A 21,893-nucleotide genomic window follows, 5' to 3' on the forward strand; every position below is an offset into this window, starting at 1 on the left:
TAGGTTTGCGGGAGAAGGCAGGACATTGTAGGCAGCCCTGACAGTAAAGCTTGCCCGGAATGCCACCCATAGTTCCTTCCAGGAGATCCTCCTCTTCTCTTCTCCACTCCTTCCCATGCCATCCACTGCCCTTGCTTTGCCTGTGCCACAGCTTGGGCGCACCTTCTTGCTTCCTCCTCTCAACGCACCTCCTAGACCACCATCTTGCGTCTCTGAGATGGAAAGGCCTTGCTCCATAATGGTGTACTGGCCCCAAATCCAAGACCACTCCTCCCATCCTGTACTCGGCCTACAATGTCCTTGTGTCTGAGTGCTGTCTTTGCCTGCTCAGTTGCAGCCAACGGGGTCCACTTCCTTCCAGTGGCCAAGATGGGGGCAGCTTGGGCTACAAATGGATCGCTTAAATCCAGTAGCATCATCACCAATCTGACTTTGGCACACTTGTACTCCTCGACCAGACTGGTAATGGGCATGTGTACTGCTAAGGCTCCTGGGAAGGCCAAGCCACTTCCTTACATATAAGTTGTGAGGTCGTCCATGTAGGCTCTGACTAGCATCAGCCTCAGCCCAGGTCTTATTCCCTGTTTGCCAACTGTCCATCTAGAGGCCCGAATGGTGACCTCCATTCCCAGGGTGAATGCCAGTGGGGAGATGGTGCAGCCGGCCATGATTCCCACTTCCAGGTGTTGCCACGCTGTTGTGTACTCTGCTGTTGTCAGACAGAGTTGGATGTCCTTGAAATAGGCCTTGACAAGGGCTGTAAGAGCTGCTGGGACTCTACAGTAGTCAAAGGCTGTCCACAGGAGGTTGTGAGGGACTGAGCCAAAGGCATTTGCGAGATCCAGGAACACCACGTGAAGATCTGTTCCCTCCTTTTTGGCGACCTGGATCTGATGCCACATGACACTAGCGTGTTCTACACAATCGGAGAAGCCTGGGATGCCTGCTTTCTGGATTGACGTTTCAATCAAGTTGCCAAGTGTCAATTCAAAAGCCAATTCACATATCAATTCAAATGTAAAACATAACAAAATCCTGAAACAGTTGTAATCAAATGAAAGCATTGCATAGCTGGCGACAGGACCAAGACCTGTCTAAAGATTCTTCAAAGTAAAATAAAATATATCGAAAGACACAACATCATGGGGTTCATTTCTAAATAATGAAAATCCTACTTGAACCATGTACAAACTTTTCTTAAATATACAGAGATAACAAACCATATAGAAATTTGGTACTGATTGGTTGTTGTAAACTCAGGGCTGTCCTTAATTTGCATACATTGGGTGATTGGTTTATGTCTAAGATGGGAGTAGTCTATCAACATTGAGTGTAGTTTGCCTAATGTGTTGTTACACTTTAACATTGAATTCTGTTGTCATATGAATGAGGCTATTGTACCACTTGCATTGAGACATTTCATTTGATACCAAACAAGACCAGATTCAGGTTCTTTGTGCATGTAGAATGTAGCATTTCATATACAGTTTGTAAGTGAGATTTAAGGAGCTGACTGTCTAGATGTGTGATGTTTGAAAACCAAATGTGGGATCGGTCGGAAGTCCACTGTGATCCATAGAGAGTTTTTTTCCCAGGCACCCACTGTGCACCCATGCTGTATTCTTTGGGGAAGGACTATCTTTATTCAGGAAATTAGCCTTACACTACTATGGAAGTCAATGGTTACAATCAGCTGTGCTTCCCATCATTTATCAAATTATCTTCTGTTGTGTTCATCAGAAAAAAGAAATACAGGTTAAGAACAACATAAGGATGAAAAATGACTGAAGTTTAATTTTGGGTAAACTATCCCTTCAATATGATTTAGTGGTTTATTTCATTACCTGTGACATCAAGCTGAACTCCAGGAACTCCTGACCATTTTCCACCTACTTTGTCTGTTATAAATCTGCAGTAGTAGATGTGTTTATCAGCTTCTGTCACATCTGTCAAAGTGATGCTGTGAGTGTCTTGATCTTTACTTTGACACTGAACTCCTCTTCTGTTTTCTGGGTCCAAACACAGGTCAGGTGGTTCTGCGCCAGGTACAAATGCAACTTTTGTCCAGAAGGCTTTATTCACCACATGGTCAGATGGATATTTTAAAGTACAGGTTATTCTCACTGTTGATCCTCTTAATGCACAAACATATGAAGGGCTGTAATTCACTTCCCAATCCTGCTGACTAACCACTGAAATACAGAATACAGAAATATGGCATCAGAAATTTTGCCAAATTTTACTAATTCTTAAAAGTGAAATCTACAATGAATACAAGAGTTTGAATTTTTCCATTAATAAATTAGTGTGTACTTACACTCAACCCAAAGATAAACATCAGGAGAGTACAGAAGATGTGAATATCCTCTTACAGCAGCAGCACATCTATAATCTCCTGAATCATCACGACTGACTGACTGCAGGTAAAGTTGATTAAAAGTATTTGTTCCTTTAGTGAATCTCTGTGTGTTTCTGTACCAGATGAATGTTGTTTCTTCAGGCAGACTGCAGGTGGTTTTACATGTAAGAATAACCGAATCTCCCACTTTGACTCTCTGATTTGTCTCCACCTGCAGGTCTGACCGCAGAACAACAACAAACTGTTAGTCAATTATCATACTAAATCCTCTAATCCAGGGGTACCCAAACTCGGTCCTTGAGAGCAAGTGTCCTGCAGAGTTAAGCTCCAACTTGCCTTAGCACACCTGCCTGGAAGTTTCTAGTATCACTGTAAAACCAAAAAGTTCAACTCAAACCATTTGAGGAAACCGATTGCCTTAAACCATTTAAGTTTTAAAATGCATATATTTGAGTAATGTGAACTGTGTAGTTTGCCTAATGTGCTTTTACACTTTGTTGTGTACTCTTGGCTACGTGATTCAGTTCACCCAGCTCCCCCCAAATTTGTGAGCTTTACTATGGTAAAAAGACCCCAACATGCATGTACTACATGCAGAGATTGCTGTACTACTGGCGAAGGAAGCAATCGAGCCAGTCCCTCCAGCCGAGATGAGGTCAGGGTTTTACAGCCCTTATTTCATTGTACCCAAGAAAATCTAAGATCTGCGTGTACTGAATTGAGCACTTCACAGAATGCCGTTCAAAATGTTAATGCAAAGGAGCATATTTCAATGCATCCTCCCTCAAGATTGTTTCGCAGCCATCGACCTGAAGGAAGTATACTTTCATGTCTCGATACTTTCCCGACACAGGCCGTTTCTCCGCTTTGCGTTTGAGGGGCGGGTATGTCACCATTCAGGCTTTCTCTCTCTCCGTGTCTTCGAGAAAGTCCCGGAGGGGCTTTGAAACCCCTGAGAGAGAGAGTGGTGTGCGCATTCTAGCGTATCTAGATGACTGGCTCATAATAACTCAGCTTCGTCAGACGCTCTGAGAGCACATAGATCATTTGCTCAAACACCTAGCTTGTTTACAGGTCATCTGGGAGAAGAGCAAACTTTGCCCCATGCAGAGGATCTCTTTTGGTCAAATGCACGGCACAGTTGATGGAAGCGCGTGCACAGTCAATACTGACTTGCTTGAATACGTTCAAATGCAAGACTGTGGCTCCACTGAAACAATTTCAGAGGCTTCTGGGGCATATGGCAGCAGCAGCTGTGACACTGCTCAGACTGTTCCATATGAGACTGCTTCAGCTTTGGCTTCACAACCGAGTCCCGAGGAAAGCGTGGCACCATGTAACGATCACACCAGCATGTTGTCTCACTTTCACCCCATGGTCAGACCCATCGTTTCTCAGGTCAGGTGTTCATCTCCTCTTATGGAGTCAGAAGAATCTGAGCTCTCTTCGTGCCATTCACATCCCGGGTCGCTCAATACAGCGGCAGACGCGCTGTCACTGTCACAGTCACAGATATGTGAGTGTATGGCTTAAGTGTTTAAAGAAGCCTCCCTGACTTATTCTAAACTGACCAGTAGGTGGTGGAATGATACAAACGGTGAAGCGGTTACTGTTATGATATAAGAAGAATATTGTATAGCTAGAAAAGGCTCTTAGCCAATCAGATTCCAGAACCAGAAAGAACTGTTGTATAAAATATATTATACAACAGTTATTTCTGGTTTTACCATAACAGTAACCGCTTCACTGTTTGTATCATTCCACCACTTACTGGTCATTTTAGAATTAGTGAGTGAGGCTTCTTTAAACACGTGAGTAATACGCTCACGTGACATATCTCTGACTGGAAAAACTGCTAACAGAGTGGATGGTCTCACACACTTCCAATCGGAAGTGATTATCCCTAAGCCAGTCAAAGATCAGCTCTCTGGATGTAAACTTTTGGGGATGTACCACAATAATGTCACATCGTGTGGACGATTAACATACACTTGCCGAATAAAGCACTGAAAACAATCATTTTCTCTGGAGCAATCTGTTAACGCATCTCTTCTCCCAATAAAAGGATGCAAAAACCCCTTTTGGAACTGCAGGTAAGGATACTTGCTCTTACATTGGGACACTTGATAATTAATTTTTACGTGACTATTTAAACACGTTGTGAGCAGTGGAGGCTGGTACTACAGTAAAAATGTTTTGGGGGCCCAAACAAACTCAAAATCAAACTTTTACTGTAGTAATGCAGGACTGAAAATAGCGTTTATTAGGTGATGAATAATCATTACTGCTTAGCTCAAATTCTGAAAATGTTACAGTTGAAGTCAACTGTTAAAGCATGAAATAAATGTACTATGAATCTATACAATTGAGAATAATGTGGTTTATTATCAGTAATGAACTAATCAAGGTAATCATTCACACACACACACACACACACACCACACCACACACACACCCCACACACACACACCCCACACACACCACACACAAGGTTGTGACATGATTTCTAATCGACGAGCATACATGTCAAAACGTGTTTATTTATTTGTGAAGAGAACAGATAAACAGAAACTGTCCATCACTTTACATGTTCAACATCACATGAAGCAGATGAATTAATGTTTTTTAATTAATTAATTGGTATAATTCATTACCTGTGACATCAAGCTGAACTCCAGGAACTCCTGACCATTTTCTACCTATTTTGTCTGTTATAAATCTGCAGTAGTAGATGCGTTTATCAGTTTCTGTCACATCTGTCAAAGTGATGCTGTGAGTGTCTTGATTTTTTCTTCGACACTGAACTCTTCTTCTGTTTTCTGGGTCCAAACACAGGTCAGGTGGTTCTTCATCAGGTACATATGCAACTTTTGTCCAGAAGGTTTTATCAATCACATGGTCAGATGGATATTTTAAAGTACAGGTTATTCTCACTGTTGAGCCTCGCAATGCACAAACATATGAAGGGCTGTAATTCACTTCCCAATCCTCCTGCTGACCATCAACATCTGAAACAAAGATGAGGAAACATTGGAAAACAAAATCAATCAATAAATCAATGTGTATGCAAGTCCAGTCAAATCATCTTTAAAAATATCATTCAAACACTCATAGAGTTTATGTTTTGTGATAAGAAACAAGGTGTGAAGTGATTCATGAGGTCTTTATAAAGAAATGAAGACATGAAGTGTATAAAGTGAGTCTGAAAGTGTTAAGAGTGAAGTGTGATCTACACTTACCAGCAGTCATGAGCAGAAACATCAGAGATATTCTGAAACACATCTCCATATCAAACCTCTATAAAACATACAGTTACAGTCATAAGATCAACATATACGTCACGGCCGGGGCGGACCCAAGATGACTAAAGGGTCACGCCCCTCTCTAGTTCCCACCTCGAGGAGGTTCCCAAGACCACCCCAATCACCAGACAGACATATAAATTCCATAAACTAGATTTTTATTAAATAATTAAGACATAAGGGGGAACGGGGAAGGGCAGTTTAAAACAATCTTCATCTTCTCGCCTCCAGGGCACATGTCGGGGCAGAGGTAGGAGGTTTCTCACTACTGACACTGCTTGGTCCTCTTCGAGGCGTTGCTGTAAGCACAGGTAAGTGATATACTGCACAGGTAGATTACTCAACTACTGGACCTTTAATATACTCCAAAGCATCCGTGGAGACAGAGGTAAAGGGTTTCTCACTACTGACACTGCTTGGTCCTCTTCGAGGCGTTGCTGTAAACACAGGTAAGTGATATACTGCACAGGTAGGTTACTCACACTACTGGACCTTTAATATACTCCAAAGCATCCGTGGAGACAGAGGTAAAGGGTTTCTCACTACTGACACTGCTTGGTCCTCTTCGAGGCGTTGCTGTAAACACAGGTAAGTGATATACTGCACAGGTAGGTTACTCACACTACTGGACCTTTAATATACTCCAAAGCATCCGTGGAGACAGAGGTAATGGGTTCTCACTACTGACACTGTTTGATCCTCTTCGAGGCGTTACTGCAAACACAGGTAATGGTTGGGTTCTCTCCTCTGGTTCGGGCCTCAACGTGCTATTTCTTCGCACACTCTGCACGGGGCCCGGGCGGCTTCAGTTACTGTCAATACAGCACACACACAGCAAGCTTAGTGAAACACACGGTAAAAGTCACTCACCACAGCACTCTGCACACGCACTCCACGTGAAGTTTAAGGCTTGGCCGCCTAGGTCTTGGCTGCTCGAGAGGCGGGTTGGGCGTTGTACACGCCAGAGAAAGAGAAAAGATTTCACAGGTAAATATATTCCACAACGCCCCTCTATGTCTCCTAGTTACCTCTTCGGCTCACCTACGCATTCAATCTCCGCAGGGCCAGTAACGCTTGGTTGTCCAACCGATTTCCCAATATACATCCAACAGCGTCGTGTTTGTTTCTCCACATCCAAATCACTCGATAACTTCCTCGCTCCAACGTCTTCAACCTCTCGTCTTCCCTGAGGGATAAATGTGAGTCAACCCAGCCGATCTCCACCGTAGCAACGAGCACAAGCAACGTATGCACAAAGTGCCATCACAACACGCTCCGGTGTAGTGCTCCTTCGTTTTCCACCGCTCCGTCCTTCTCGCTTTTCTGGGCCGCCGCACTCTTTCCTCGCGCTATAAGCGTTTCCGTGGATCAACGGCGCCCTCCAGCTCCTCTAAGGACGGAGCGTGTGAACAGGTCTGCCCTAGGCAGTAAAAGGAGCTCGTGCCCGAAACAATTCTCCCTTCGTGCATCTTTTGGCCTTTTTTATATGTCTTGCCTTTTCCCTCTCTTCCAATCATGGATTGCCAGCTTCATTCGCCACACCTGTTGCTCGTTTCCTCATAATCTATGTTGCTAGGGAGACTAAGAAGTGAAAGGTGCTTTAAAAATCGGGCCCGGGCGGGAACCTTTCTCCGCCACTTTTGGTTCCGCCCCATCATAGTCACCCGGTGACATATACACACCATGACATCATCACAAACATTCATTTCTTCATCATTTGATTTAATGAGAGATGATTATAGTTTCAGTATAATTCACTGCTCATTCACAGGCTGTGTATTGAAGATGTTTTTCATCTTAGAGCTTCAACAACTAGTAATAATCACAAAAACATTTACTGAGTTTATGGAGTTAAAAACTTTTCTTCTTTTTTATAAATGTTTACTCTGTCTCTTTACATCTACAATGTAAATTCCGGATAGTCAAATTTAACTTTTAAATGTTAAAATGGCTTGCAATAGACGTGGTGATTTGATACTCTAATGGTAATGAAATTACCTCCCTTAGGATGTAACAGTTACGTTGCCAGCTGGTAAGTCATGAAATTACCAAAAATGTCCAATAAATTACGTAACTAGTGAGTCGTGTGTTAGCTGGGAAAGAGAGAGGGAGAACTTTTAGCCTACATTAACACCAAAAATATTTTAGATGAGAATAAAGGTCTTAGACAGCAGTGCCCATGCAGGAAAACTGGATAAAAGATGAGAAACGTGTAAAGGATACAAGTATGTATATTGCCATGCCACTCATCTCATTACAATGTTTTCTGGATACAATTAATTGTATATGTGCGTATTTTATGCCTAGAATATATTTATACACTCACCTAAAGGATTATTAGGAACAACATGCTAATACTGTGTTTGGCCCCCTTTCACCTTCAGAACTGCCTTAATTCTATGTGGCATTGAATCAACAAGGTGCTGAAAGCATTCTTTAGAAATGTTGGCACATATTGATTGTATGGCATCTTGCAGTTAATGGAGATTTGTGGAATGCACATCCAGGGCACGAAGCTCCCGTTCCACCACATCCCAAAGATGCTCTATTGGAATGAGATCTGGTGACTTTGGTGGCAATTTTAGTACAGTAAACTCATTGTCATGTTCAAGAAACCAATTTGAAATGATTCAAGCTTTGTGACATATTGCATTATCTTGCTGGAAGTAGCCATCAGAGGATGAGAACATGGTGGTCAGAAACAATGGTCAGGTAGGCCGTGACATTTAGGGGCTGTTTACACTTGGGATTAAGATGTGTTTTCATTGATCGGATCACAAGTGGACGAGAGAGACACATTACGTTTACACCTGGTATTTAAATCCGTCTCTTTTGTCCACTTTCGACCGCTTCTGTGCTGAATACTATGAGGGGGTGGTCTGTGAGACGGTGGGCGATCTCTCTGCTGTCATTCAAACCCGAGCGGGAGTAATTATGAGTTTATATGGACCCAAACTACTATTATGTCGGAGTGCACTGCTTGTTTAGCAAGTAAACATGCTGCACAGTGTTTTGTACATGAGTATGTAAGAGCTTTCTTTGAATTTTCAGCGCAATTGATGAAATAGGATCGCGCAACTTTCACACGCTTTCAAAACGAAACTACGGAGATCAGCCGCTTAGTTTAATCAATGAAAGGCTAAAAATAGCGCAGAAGTCAAAAAAAGACGTAAAACTTGTGTTTAATACCTCAGATTAGATAAATGGGCGGAGAGAAGGCGGTTGCGTGTGGCTGTTTGAACGCATTCAACCACATGTGCGTTCCGCAACTCCAAAGCAATCCGATCGAAAGTGGTTTCGACCACCTCTGGATGTGGTTGAAAGTGGTCGAAAGTGGACGAGCTCAAAACGTTTTGAACACCGTTTACACCTGGCATTAACGTCGTCCACTTGTGATCCGATCGATGAAAACACATGTTAATGCCAAGTGTAAACAGCCTCTTAAACAATGCCCAATTTGCACTACAGGGCCTAAAGTGTGCCAAGAAAACATCCCCCACACCATTACACCACCACCACCAGCCTGCACAGTGGTAACAAGGCATGATGTATCCATGTTCTCATTCTGTTTATGCCAAATTCTGACTCTACCATCTGAATGTCTCAACAGAAATTGAGACTCATCAGACCAGGCAACATTTTTCCAGTCTTCAACTGTCCAATTTTGGTGAGCTTGTGCAAATTGTAGCCTTTTTTCCTATTTGTAGTGGAGATGAGTGGTACCCGGTGGGGTCTTCTGCTGTTGTAGCCCATCCGCCTCAAGGTTGTGCGTGTTGTGGCTTCACAAATACTTTACTGCATACCTCGGTTATAACAAGTGGTTATTTCCAGTGTTGGGAAAGTTCACTTTCTACATGAACTAGTTCAGTTCACAGTTCACACATATGCACATATGTTCACAAATTTTAAAATGAACTAGTTCAGTTCATAGTTCATATTTCAAATTTTGAACTAGTTCACAGTTCCAAAAATGAACTAATTTATAGTTCTTTTTTTCCCATATTATTAAAAAAGTGATTGCCATTATAGGTCATATAACCACAGACAGCAATTATTTTATCAGTTTTAACACTGAAGCTAAATGCGTCAGATTTCATCTTCATATCCAACTTTAAATCTTTATCCAACCAGGGTTTACATTAGCATTGACTGTCTTTTAATTTTTGTATTTGCTTGCACATACCTTGAAAGACTAGCCGGTGCTTCAAGGGGTTTTCCGGGCGAAAAGCGCTGCGAGGCATCGCGTATAGGACAACCGCACGTGCACGTTAAATAGCATGAGCTTAGTCAAAGTCTATTTCAAGATCCAGAATATGCGTTAGCAGTCTAACTTATGTTAATCGTTAACCGTTTAGGACAAATATAATGCTATTTAATGTTAAACTATGTGAGTGCCGCGGCAGGGATTTGGATTTCAGCAGCGTCCAGTCAGTGTTGTATTGATGACGCATGCAGCCTGGTGGCGGTGTTGCCAGATTGGGTGTTTTTTCCGCTACCGTTAAGGCCTGTTTACAATGTGTTTTAACCGGGTTTTTGTCTGGAAGACTCTATAGAAATCTGGCACCCTATTGAACGACATTAAAATGAGAGCGCGTGCCGTTCACAAGCACCAGAATGAACGAGTTCACAATAAGTTCATCAGGCAGTAATACAGTACGTTCAGTTCACGTTCGTTTAAAATATGAACGCGTTCATGAACTTTCGTTCAATGAACTCGTTCAGGCACAACACTGGTTATTTCAGTAAAAGTTTCTCTTCTATCAGCCTGTATTAGGCAGCCCAACTCCTCTGACCTCTAGCATCAACAAGGCATTTTCGCCCACAGGACTGCCGCATACTGGATGTTTTTCCCTTTTTACACCATTCTTTGTAAACCCTAGAAATGGTTGTGCGTGAAAAACCCAGTAACTGAGCAGATTGTGAAATACTCAGACCGGCCTGTCTGGCACCAACAACCATGCCACGCTCAAAATTGCTTAAATCACCTTTCTTTCGCATTCTGACATGAGATTGTCTTGACCAGGACCACACCCCTAAATGCATTGAAGCAACCGCCATGTGATTGGTTGATTAGATAATTGCATTGATGAGAAATTGAACAGGTGTTCCTAATAATCCTTTAGGTGAGTGTGTGTGTGTGTGTGGGCTCTGAAGGTGACAGATGTTCTGCCAAAACAACTATGTTACATTATCCACTTTCAGGGAGCAAAGGTAAGGTTGCTGTGTAGTTTAGTAATCAATAATAAATCTGTATTAAATGCTCCCACTAATTATTCTATCATTTTTTATATAGGAAACCAAAGGGTTTACTAATAGAGCACAAGTTCACAAGAACATAAAATTCCTCATAAATCTAGTGAGTGAATTTGTTCAGTCTGATGGTTTACTTTGTGGCATATAAATTATGTTTAATAAAAAATGTTTAACAAAAATATTAGTATATCCTTAACTTGCTGAAAATAATATGAAAATATATTTAAGTACAGGGTGTGATTAATCTCAAAATATATTTAAGTACAACATTTTAACATTTAAGTACAGTACAGTTTTTATTTAACATTTGGGCACATTTTAATTTAATCATTAATCTTATTTAAGTTTTTATTTACTTGTAAGCACAGTGCAGTGTTAATGTTTAAACTCTGTAATGGTTGGCTGACAATAATAAATATTTGTATAAGGAATACAAATAAGAAATATTCTTAGAAAGAAACGTTTTTGAATTGGGCATAGCTCTGAATAGTTAAGCCTACTATAACTCTGGATTTTGGTCATATTGGTGATACTTGGAGCCAAATATTTTCCGAGGTGGTACTTGGTGTAAAAAGTTTGAGAACCACTGAACTAAACAATGTCAAATAAATGTAATAACAAACATAACACATTTTTATAAAACGTAAAGACAAATAAAAGATCTGCATTAGCTCATAGCTACGTCACAAGCTCAGTCAAACGGTCAGCTTTACATTAAAAGTCAACATTAAAGTTCATAATATATTAGGCATATCGAATTACTAACAACAAAATGAACATTACTGTGAACTTATTTTAATGAAGTAACCAGGAATTAAGGAAAACTTACCTCAGAATTTACCACAGAAACGGAAACTGTCGTCTGAGGAGAACATAAATTAAATCCAGAATGCGCGCTGTTTGAACTCACGAGGCACCTTTTCCGAATTGCCTGAAAACCACCTCATACAAGCGAAAAAACTTTTCTGCCATATATGGAAGTTTTTGCGGAATTGATGCGTTTCCATGGGCCGTATTTTCAATTTCGTGCAATTTTGTTTATTGTGATATTCCAATTAGCTATGCACACAAGTTCAATAAGCGACTTTGGATTTAAGGGTTTTCACAATGATTTTATGTGCATATCGCATGAGTATAAGTAAGTGAAATGCCACTCGCAAAAAGATTTTATACGCTGGCTTAAGGTGGTTTTTGACTTGATAGTTACGGATACCTTAAGTTGACAGACAGAATTGATCATCTTTGCAATATACAGTACTTGAGGTGGAAAATCTGTGCGTTAAACTATCCACCATCTGGATTACCTTTTATAATCTCAGCAGGTGTTTTTCTATCGAAGCATTATGTCAAAGGTGGCATAGAATGACAGACGCATAACAACAGGCAGTTGTGTATGTCTGATTATTTCCTTTTCCAAACCAGCTTTTATTTCATCATCAGTTTGCATCACGAGGACAGTCAAGAGCAATTCTGTGTCATCACACAATGATCTGAGGCCAAGAGAGGGAGAAACAGACAGGAAAAGGAAAAACTTGTGGAACGACTGTCAAAAGAAAATGTTTTACAAAAAAAATAAACTATAATATGCAATTATTGTATCCAGCAGTAAAATTCATGTGAATTCATGTTGTTTTAACAGAATGAGAGGATAGACAGACAGACATATATAAAATATTACAATTAGTCAGGACAATTAGCAAAACATTGATTCATTTTTGATATGGGAGATAGACCTAAACATGTCATAGCTTAACGTCATGAAAAATAAAAAGATATAAAGTCAAAAATAAATCGTGTCGAACCCTCAAGCTACATCAAAATTACCATCATAATTATAACTCTAGCTGTCAGTATCAGCATAAGAATCTTGTTATTAATCGTGTGAATATTTTTACTTCATTATTCCATAGATATCTATATACACAAACATTTGCAATGTTTTCGCGTTGCATCGCTGCATTGTTTTATCCCACGCACGTATTTAAGTACACTTGAAAATAAAAAGCAGTTTTTCTTTTAGTTGGAATATACAATAAACCCCAAATACATCACTCATGATCACACACGCACATACACAAGACTCCTCCCTTGACCTCCTATGCATATAAACACACACACACACACACTCATATACATCTGTACACCTCAGTTTGTGGACACGGCAGATCTAAGGCCTTTCAGAAAGATGAGGTTACGGACCATAATGCATCTGTGATCGGACGTGAGGGGTCGCATCAACAATGTGGGTTATTGGAAATTACATAGAGATGATAATCATTCTTCATTATCATGTTAAATACATGAACTCAGATCAGCAAAACATGTTAATCTGGAGATCACAGGTGCACACTGGTTAGGTATTAAATGTTTAGAGTGATCACTTATAGACGTGTTCATCCTGAAATAAAGTTTTTGTCATTATTCCCTCATGTTCTCGGAGGAAAACGAAAAAGGAAAACTTTTGAGGAATCTTCATGGCGCTCTTTTCCATACAATGACAGTTCAAGCTTAAAAAATAAAAGTTTATGCAACTCATGTGCTATATTTTAGCCGTACAACAGCTTTGCTTAAGCTCTGAATTCTTATTCACCATCTGTGTCAAAACAAACACTGGTGCATTGTGCTATATTTAACATAAATGGGTATGAATACATAGAAAATATCAGTCGCACAGCTATCGTTCGATTTTAGAAACACTTGCATTCGTGTGGGTCACTATTAGGAGACCTCGTGAACTGTCCTTGGCTTGGTAGACGTGGTCATTATGAAAAGTCGGGAGAAGACTCGACAAAAATCCTCCTGGGTTCCATAATAAACCAGCACCGACAGGTTTTCGGAAAATTACGTATTGAATGAATCCACAAACCAAGGCGGACAGAATCACCTGCAAGATTTCTCTCACACAAACACACGCAATGAAAGGAAAGAGCTCTACAGGGTTTCTCTGAAACGCACCCCCATATCCCTTCATTTTCAAAATGCCCTCCTCCCTCCAGCAGATGGCGCTGGAGGACTACGAAGCACAGATCCTAAAAAGGGATTGAATAAAAGACAAGCTTTCCTAATGCTAACAACCAAACCATTTCCTCTAATCCCGAACATTGTGGGGTAGAAAGAGGGACGTGTTAAAGTTCATCTTGATACTACCATATGGATAGAGAGAAGGGGGCACCTGTCTAAGTGTTCGCTTGTTAAGTTTTTGTGAGGGGGGGGTGAGGTGTCATGGGATGGTTTATAGTCCACTCTTCCTGGGCGGAGGGGAGGTGTGCGCGATTTGGATTAGAAGATTTCCGGGCAGCCTTCCCAGTTCCCTTGCTCCTTCGTTTCCCAGTAACCCCCTTTGTAGATGTTCGTGGGCTCTCCTGTCGCCGGGTCCACGCGCCGTTCGAACCACATTGCCTTGTAGCTGTCCGCGTGAACGCCTGCTTGGATACAAACACAGATATTTAAGTAAACAACCACGTGATTGTGGAGAAGAGCAGGTGCATGGAGGTAGCGTCCCACTAGCTAACTCAAAACTAGCTGATTTTGGTTGCGGGTGTCACACCAACCAACTGCTTTTTTAAGGAATGCGGAGCTAGTGGGACACCAGCCAGATCTAAATTTGGCTTGAACACACATTTCTAAATGTTTAGAACGAAATTTTCATTTTTTAGCAGCTTACTAGACACTAAACATTGACTGATCTGTCACAACAACAACTAATGACAACAACAGATGCTATCACATTTAAACTTTTACCTACAATCAAAACTTTTACTCATTTCACACAACATTTATGCAATAGACAGAGACTGAATAAAATAAACAGAAAAGGTGCAGGTGAGAGATGAAGGGTCTGGGAAGGTTTTTGGGTGAATGTTACTTGCTTTTGACTGGAGCTCCATAAGGCCCCTCCACTAGAGCAACAAAGAGCAAACAGTAACACAATGAGCATCTCATTCTTCATCTTAAACTATATCACGATAAACCCAACTCCACAATAGCCATGTTATGATTGATCAGTGTGATGGGTACGCATCGTGATAAAAATGGGGTAATGATAATATATATGTGTGTGTGGTACTTGCTTGAGTATTCTGGCGGGTGAGAGCCATGGAGTGTTTCAGCTACATTAGTAGAAAAGGAGGATGCAAGCAAACAAAAGATGAGTGAGGATATTAGGATGTGAGGGAGAAGAATAAAGAAAACATTAACAAAAATGGGGATGACCAGGCGTGTCAAGATTTTTCAAATCCTCGATTCGATTACATTTTCGATTTCTAAGGTTATGGTTCGGTTCGATTTTCGGTCTTTGCCTCGTTTTTTTAAGCACAAAAAATGCTATGCAATCCCCAGACCAGACCTTTATGCGATACAATATCTGACCTTGAACCAGTGGAAAAATATGGTACACGCACACACCTGGTAAAATGAAACTTCCTGTCAGATGAACATTCCTGTCAGTAGACTAATTTGCACCTTGTCATTTAAACGCGAGCGGGAGTAATGATGAGTTTATATGAATGCGCACTAATATTTTGTCAGAGTCACCTGCTTGTTTTGCAAGTAAACATGCTGCGCAGTGTTTTCAGCTTTCTCTGAATTCTCAGCGCAATTGATGAAATAAGTTCTTTCACAAGCTTGCAAAATGAAACTGCGGAGATCAGCCACTTTAGTTTTATCAATGAAAGGCTATAAATAGCGCTGTTCACCGTGTGTTCGTACCGGAAGTCAGAAAAGACGTAAAACATTGTGTTCAGTACCTCAGATTAGATAAATGGGTGGAGAGAAGGCGGTCGCGTGTGGCTGTTTGAACACATTCATTTATATGTGCGTTTACACTACAAAAGCTTGGCAAGCCGGACGTGACATGGGGTCGTGGCAGCATCGACGATTCCATTCTCAAAGCTCACTTAACACACGCTGTTTCTGCATTTCTGATGTTAATCTGGAGTACCTATAGAGTAGTATTACATCCTTTATATCTCCGAAGAGTCTTTAGTTTAATCAGATTTATAAAAGAAAGATTAGCTTTACCGAATCTTTCCGATAACGTACGAAAAAATGACGAAGGAGGAGTTATACTGCAGGAGGAGCAAGTACGAGTCATACAACACTATACAACACTGTTTTAAGTTATGATTCACTACATGTTCGTGTCATTTATATAATATGCACACGACTATTTCCAACATAAGACAGAAGTCTTACTTAACGCGTGCAACTCGTCATGACCCGGTTGGGAAAATCCACCGCATCAAACACACACGCAAAACTCCGCTGCTACCCGGATTATAAACTATATCCATCGTTTTCATAAGGCTGGATGTCTTCTCCTTACATCCAAAAACACACTTCATCTTTCGTGCCATTGTTGACTTTTTAAATTAAACAAAGCTGAGTGGCGTGATGAGCTGTTTGCAAGCTCTAGTGTCTCCCGCTGATTGATGGGTGGGCGGGGATTTCCAGCGGAAGTGCCCATTTAAAGAAGTGATACGTATAGAAAACCCCTGAAACGTCAGTTGGAACTGTAAACGAAAAAAACTTTCCGAAACTTGTATGAACCCTGGTGAAGTGCATTCGGCACAGAAATACTGTAACATGTCCAACTGCTTTTTTGACACTTTGCCTACGTTTAGCATGAGGAAACAAATCTATAACTGTGTTAATAAGTCAAAATGCTTGAAATACCATTGAAACCCCCCCCCCTTTAAATTCGAAGTTCGAGGCTGTGACTAAATTTCGGTGACACCCTTAGGGATGACATATTTTTTAGGCCAACAGATGGGAATTTTCCAGAGGCTTTTGGATTATCCAGAAACTCTGTGATCAATAAGGGTGTCGTGATTTCCATTTTAAATCGAAATCGATCGAAATTAAGTCACAACCTCGAACTGCCAATTAAAACAAATGGAATCGTCGATGCCTCCACGCCACCATGCCACGTCCGGTCGGCCCGCCAAGCGGGAAAAAACACATGTTGAGTGCTGCCAGCCAACCTCCTCTAACTTCGCTAGCTACAGCCAGTCAAAAGATAGCATGGCAGATGCAGGAGACACCACGCCAGCTGCTCTTTACATGGGAAACAAAAAACAGCAAGCGCCTACCGCTCAACTCAATCAGAGCACGTGCGCATCCACAGCAGAACAGCGTCTGTGCCAGGACCGGTTGTTTCTCTGAACTGAGACCTGTTTAAGTTTCACAACAACTTATTCCAGTTGCTTAAGAGTTATGAAAACAGCATTTAAACATGACTTATTGGGGTATAGTCTCACAATCTCGTCTGACGGTAATAAAAGCACGATTTTAAGGTGTAAAGTACTGACAGGAAGTTTCGTTTTATCAGGTATGTGCATATGGGTGATTCTCACGAAATCCAGTTTTAGAAGGTGTCCAGCATCAGAATTTTTAAAAAGCCCTTGAAGCACTTGCGCATATAAGATTTAGGTCTGAACTTACTATAACCATTATTTTTAGAGGATTTAAAATATTTTTCCTATAGAATTATTTACATTTTTTAGATTATCATTATCAAAAATGATCATTACTGCAACATGATATTACATTAAATATATGCATTTACAAACTCATGTTTCGGTAATGAGAACTTAAAAAGTTGTCTTGGTACTATGACAAACAAAATTTAAACTTTTATCTGGAGAAAAAAATAAGAACTGCTTACCTGGTAGCCATCTTGAGTGTCACAGTCAATTATGTCCCTTCCAACAATTATTTTTTGAAAATTTTAGTTCCTTAAGGGCTTAAACAATGATTGAAAATTGTTTCGGAGAATGAGAAAATTGGTCTTGGACACATTTATATTCCTTATTATTGTCTCTACATTTATCAATGATCACCAAATACCACATGTTTCTCTACTGTAAATGTTTATAGTATAACATGCACTGAAGCTTTTTATTTTATAGATTTTTTAAATTATAAATATTTCCATGTCAAAGAACCCAAATCCAGTCATGGACACGTTGCGGTAATGAAATTTTCCCCTTAAATGTGGACAAAACAACAAAATTTGTTTGTATGATGTCATATGAAATCATGTGCACATGAAGAGATGTTTGTAACTGTATGCTTCTTATTTTGATACTCTTACTTTGCAGTTACTTTTTTTTATCAAAATGTTCACGATACCTCATAAGTCTAGATTCGCGAGAATCACCCGTGTACCATATTTTTCCACTGGCAGCACGACTAGCATGGCAGGACATTTCGGGGTTTAAGGTCAGATATTATATTTCACAAGTCTAGTCTAAAGATGGCATAGCATTTTTTGTGCTTTAAAAAAAGTAAAAATCAAGAATCGAATCGTGGTCCCAGAATCGAAAATGCAATCGAATCGAGGACCTGGAGACTCGTGACACCCCTAGTGATCAATGTCATCCATACAGCTCTTTGTCTAATGCAGGGGTGCCCAAATTCGGTCCTGGCAGGCCGGTGTCCTTTTTGGGCACCCTTGGTCTCTACACTCTGCTACTACTTTTAAGTTCACACTGCCCCCTAGTGGAGGTTAAATGGAAAGCAACATGTTTTAGAAATCTATGACATAATAAAATGTTCAATGATCTGCTCATTATAAAGATATTTCATCATACTACAACTTTCATTGCATATCTAACTATTTTAAAATAGCGTCTGTCCCCTAACTCAATGTAGATGCGTGTCAACCATGAACTGATTCAAACTACACAGCTCTGGTTTTAACTACACAATGACTACTTGCTTGAGGAGGTTTCGTCAGTGTCGGCTGATGGAGGGACAGACAGACAGAGAGGAAGTAAAAGATGATTGGATGATGAGCATTACAGACAAGAGTGATTCAAGAGTGAGATGGGATGGTACTTGCTTTTCAAAGTGGTCTCAGAGGGCTCGGTGGCAATCTCGACATCTTCATCTGATCAGAGTTGAAAAGACGAGCAGCAAATTTAAAAAAGAGGGGTGCAAATTAAGACAAACAGAAAGAATACAATGAATGAATGAATGAAGGTGAGCAACATGCTATATTAATGTGCATACAGGCATCATTACAGCCGTCCGCGTGTTAGTGTGTGACAAGAGGGTGAAACAGAGAAAACAAAGAAGGAAAGAAAAGCAGGAGTACTTGCTTTTAAAAGGCGAGTCAGATATTGAGTCCTCAATGAGAGCTTGAGGGAATAACAGAGACAGGAGTGAACGAGAGAGACGGCCAAAAGAGAAAAGTAGAGAAAAATCGAGGGCTTGTGTGCCTTGTTCTTACCCTCTTCTGTAGGGCTGGCGGTACGGATGGCCTCCCTCTCCCGCTCTCTGCGGACGGCGCGCTGTTTCTCCTCCAGTCGCTGTTTTTCAGCGTTGGCCTCCTCCCAGCGGCCCTGCTCCATCAGACGCTGATCCGGTCGCCTCCTGCTGTCCGTGGGAGCCACGCCATCCTCCGGCTCATTCAACGTCAGTGCCAGTGACGAGAAGAAGTACATGTTTTCAGCACCGTCCCTGAACAAAAGCAATAGGTTGTTAAAATAACATGTACTTTAAAAGGACATTCCACTTTAAAATATGCTCATTTTCCAGCTCCCTAAAGTTTAACATTTGATTTTTACAGTTTTGAAATCCATTCAGCTAATCTCCGGGTTTGGCGCTAGCACTTTTAGCATAGCTTAGCATAATCCACTGAATCCGATCAGACCACCAGCATCACGCCAAAAATAACCAAAGAGTCTTTGCAGCTGTAACATGGCTGCAGGCAGCGTAGTGATATTACGCACTGCCCGAAAATAGTCCTATGCCATTGAAAGTTACTAAGGGGACTATTTTTAGGCAGTGCGTAATATCATTGCACCTCCTGCAGCCATGTTACGGCAACAAAGTCCTTGATTATTACGCCTGAATGAGAGTATAGTTCTAGTCATATCTGCCTAGAAAATCGCAACTTGTAATTTTCTGTCGATCTTAGTACACAATGTAACTACAGAAGAGTTAATTTCTAAATATGAAAAATATCGAAACTCTTTGGTTACTTTTAGCGCGATGCCAATGGTCTAATCAGATTCAATGGACCGTGCCAAGCCACGCCAAAAGTGCCAGCGCCAGACCTGGAGATCAGCTAAATGGACTCCAAAACTGTAAAAATCTAATGTTTAACTCTAGGGAAGCTGGAAAATTTCTATATTTTCAAAAAAAAGTGGAATGTCCCTTTAAGATAAAACTAAACTATAAGAGAAAGCTGAAATTGTGTATTATAATGTAATATATAAAATATAGCATACAAGCTTGACAGGACATTGCCAAAATTTTGTTTTGTTCGGTGGACTACACTTGAAGGGTCTTACGGCAGTGGTGTTTTCCTCCATAACTCTTTGGCTTTAAGCGTCTGATAGACGGTTTTCTGTCTGCCCTCTGCACCGTTCTCTCCTCCTCTGGTGCTTTGCATCACACGCGAGCACTCCATCTTCTCGTCCCACGTCCCAGAAAGAACGTAGTGCGCCTTCCCGTCCTTATCCGTCACCACGCCCGTGACCTAAATAGAGAATAAGAGAGAGCATTACGCAAGGAGGAAACGAAAGACGACAGATGACCGTACATTGCAGAAGCACAAAGGCTACAAAGAGGAAGAAATGGACACAGCCGAATGCTGAATGAGCGGAAGGGTTCGTGAATCACCTTTCTGGCCACATCTCTGGAGAAGTAGCTGTACGGGGCGAATTTGAGGTGACACCGGTCGCCCGTTTGGTGGTTCACGACGTCGATTTCTCCTGACTTGAGATGACAGAAACACAAATAAGCTTTAAAATAAAATTTTTAATGTAAAAACTATGTTTAATCATAAAGGCTCTCACCTGATCTATCCACAGTTTCCCAACAATGATATTGTGCACTGTGGTTGTGACTTTTTTCCAGGTGTAGTGATTGTTACTCTTTTCGAATATACAATGAATTGAACCGAGTATGCAAACAAGCAATTTATACAATTATGCATTAAAACACACTTTCCGTTACAATTCTTGATTATTATGTTATGTATATTATGTTATGTATATATGTAAGGTATATAATTTTAAGAAAAGGAACCAACTTCCTTGTACATGCTTGAATGATCATTAAACTTAAAATAAAAGATAGTAAAGCCCTTACCGAGAGGCATAATAGAGAGGTATTTGCCCCTGAACTTGCTGGCCAGGGCAATCTCCTGTCTCAGGGTCCAGCCTCGCTCGGAGATTGCGTGATGGGCCGCAGCCGGGGGATGATGACTCACCTGAGGAGAGAAACAGGAAACTGAATTCACCACTCAAACACAATTCACTTTGCATGTGATCCCTATCCATATTAACTCTTTCCCTGCCAATGACAAGTTTTTCTGGCAATCCATATTTTCGCTATAATCCACCAGATGGAGCTCTTATCCAACTTATAAAACCGGAAGCAACCCCATAGGTCAAATATTTCTAACTCACATGTTTTGATCATGGCTCTGAATCAGATTTCTATCAGAAAATGCAATTATCTCAGCTTTTTGCTCAAAATTTGGTATTTTTGAAGAAACCTGCACATATGTGAGATGTGATCAAAAGAGAACAGTAGGATGAAAGTTTTTTTGTTGTTGTTGTTGTTTGAAAGCAGAGGGTCTTTTCTTTCATTTGATAATTTGGTAAAAATCTTAAAAATGGTGCCGCTGGCTGGGAAGAGTTAAAGGGCACTGATTATTATTAAGGTGTTAATAAGGTGACAAAATGTGTGTTGCCATAAATGTTGTGTGACACCCAAAAATGAATAAAAAAATAAGTGGGTGGATTTTTATCACTATAAAACCAATTAGACGTGCCATTTTTATTCTCTTAATCTGTTAATGTGATGTCACACCGCTAAAGCCCCACCCACAGCCACTGATTGAAAGTCGTGCTTTACCCTAGTTTCTGCGAGTTGTACAATAGTGAGATACTATTGTCTCAGATTGTATTAGAAGAAATTGTGTTTTTTGAGAAAAACATTCCAGGATTTTTCTAATTTTAATG

The 21,893-nt window shown here is 40.7% G+C and overlaps 2 protein-coding genes across 18 annotated transcripts in view; both read right to left on the reverse strand.

Annotated features, from left to right (window-relative positions):
* Nucleotides 1–12,344, reverse strand: part of LOC129444051 (sialoadhesin) — a 24,755-nt gene extending 12,411 nt beyond the window's left edge. The window contains exons 1-5 of one of the 3 annotated variants that reach the window (XM_055204399.2): nucleotides 12,219–12,344; nucleotides 5,599–5,656; nucleotides 5,014–5,367; nucleotides 2,318–2,578; nucleotides 1,845–2,192 (exon numbers count right to left, since the gene is read on the reverse strand). In XM_055204399.2, coding sequence (XP_055060374.2) covers nucleotides 1,845–2,192; nucleotides 2,318–2,578; nucleotides 5,014–5,367; nucleotides 5,599–5,647 — 1,012 coding nt within the window. In that variant the 5' untranslated portion in view covers nucleotides 5,648–5,656; nucleotides 12,219–12,344. Of the gene's footprint in view, nucleotides 1–1,844; nucleotides 2,193–2,317; nucleotides 2,579–5,013; nucleotides 5,368–5,598; nucleotides 5,657–11,743; nucleotides 12,000–12,218 lie in introns of those variants that run through there. The other 2 variants (XM_073860557.1, XM_055204398.2) reach the window with 2 other exon arrangements.
* The window catches only part of osbp (oxysterol binding protein), a 20,541-nt gene continuing 10,947 nt past the window's right edge, over nucleotides 12,300–21,893 (reverse strand). For 2 of the 15 annotated variants that reach the window (XM_073860561.1, XM_073860559.1), the window contains exons 11-21: nucleotides 21,014–21,136; nucleotides 20,721–20,822; nucleotides 20,545–20,640; nucleotides 20,214–20,401; nucleotides 19,148–19,377; nucleotides 19,017–19,055; nucleotides 18,758–18,805; nucleotides 18,635–18,658; nucleotides 14,985–15,023; nucleotides 14,784–14,813; nucleotides 12,300–14,336 (exon numbers count right to left, since the gene is read on the reverse strand). In XM_073860561.1, coding sequence (XP_073716662.1) covers nucleotides 14,194–14,336; nucleotides 14,784–14,813; nucleotides 14,985–15,023; nucleotides 18,635–18,658; nucleotides 18,758–18,805; nucleotides 19,017–19,055; nucleotides 19,148–19,377; nucleotides 20,214–20,401; nucleotides 20,545–20,640; nucleotides 20,721–20,822; nucleotides 21,014–21,136 — 1,062 coding nt within the window. In that variant the 3' untranslated portion in view covers nucleotides 12,300–14,193. The remainder of the gene's footprint in view (nucleotides 14,337–14,783; nucleotides 14,814–14,984; nucleotides 15,024–18,634; nucleotides 18,659–18,757; nucleotides 18,806–19,016; nucleotides 19,056–19,147; nucleotides 19,378–20,213; nucleotides 20,402–20,544; nucleotides 20,641–20,720; nucleotides 20,823–21,013; nucleotides 21,137–21,893) is intronic. The other 13 variants (XM_073860610.1, XM_073860603.1, XM_073860577.1 and 10 more) reach the window with 12 other exon arrangements.

The sequence above is a fragment of the Misgurnus anguillicaudatus genome, chromosome 3, assembly GCF_027580225.2.
Source record: "Misgurnus anguillicaudatus chromosome 3, ASM2758022v2, whole genome shotgun sequence".
Lineage (NCBI taxonomy): Eukaryota > Metazoa > Chordata > Actinopteri > Cypriniformes > Cobitidae > Misgurnus > Misgurnus anguillicaudatus.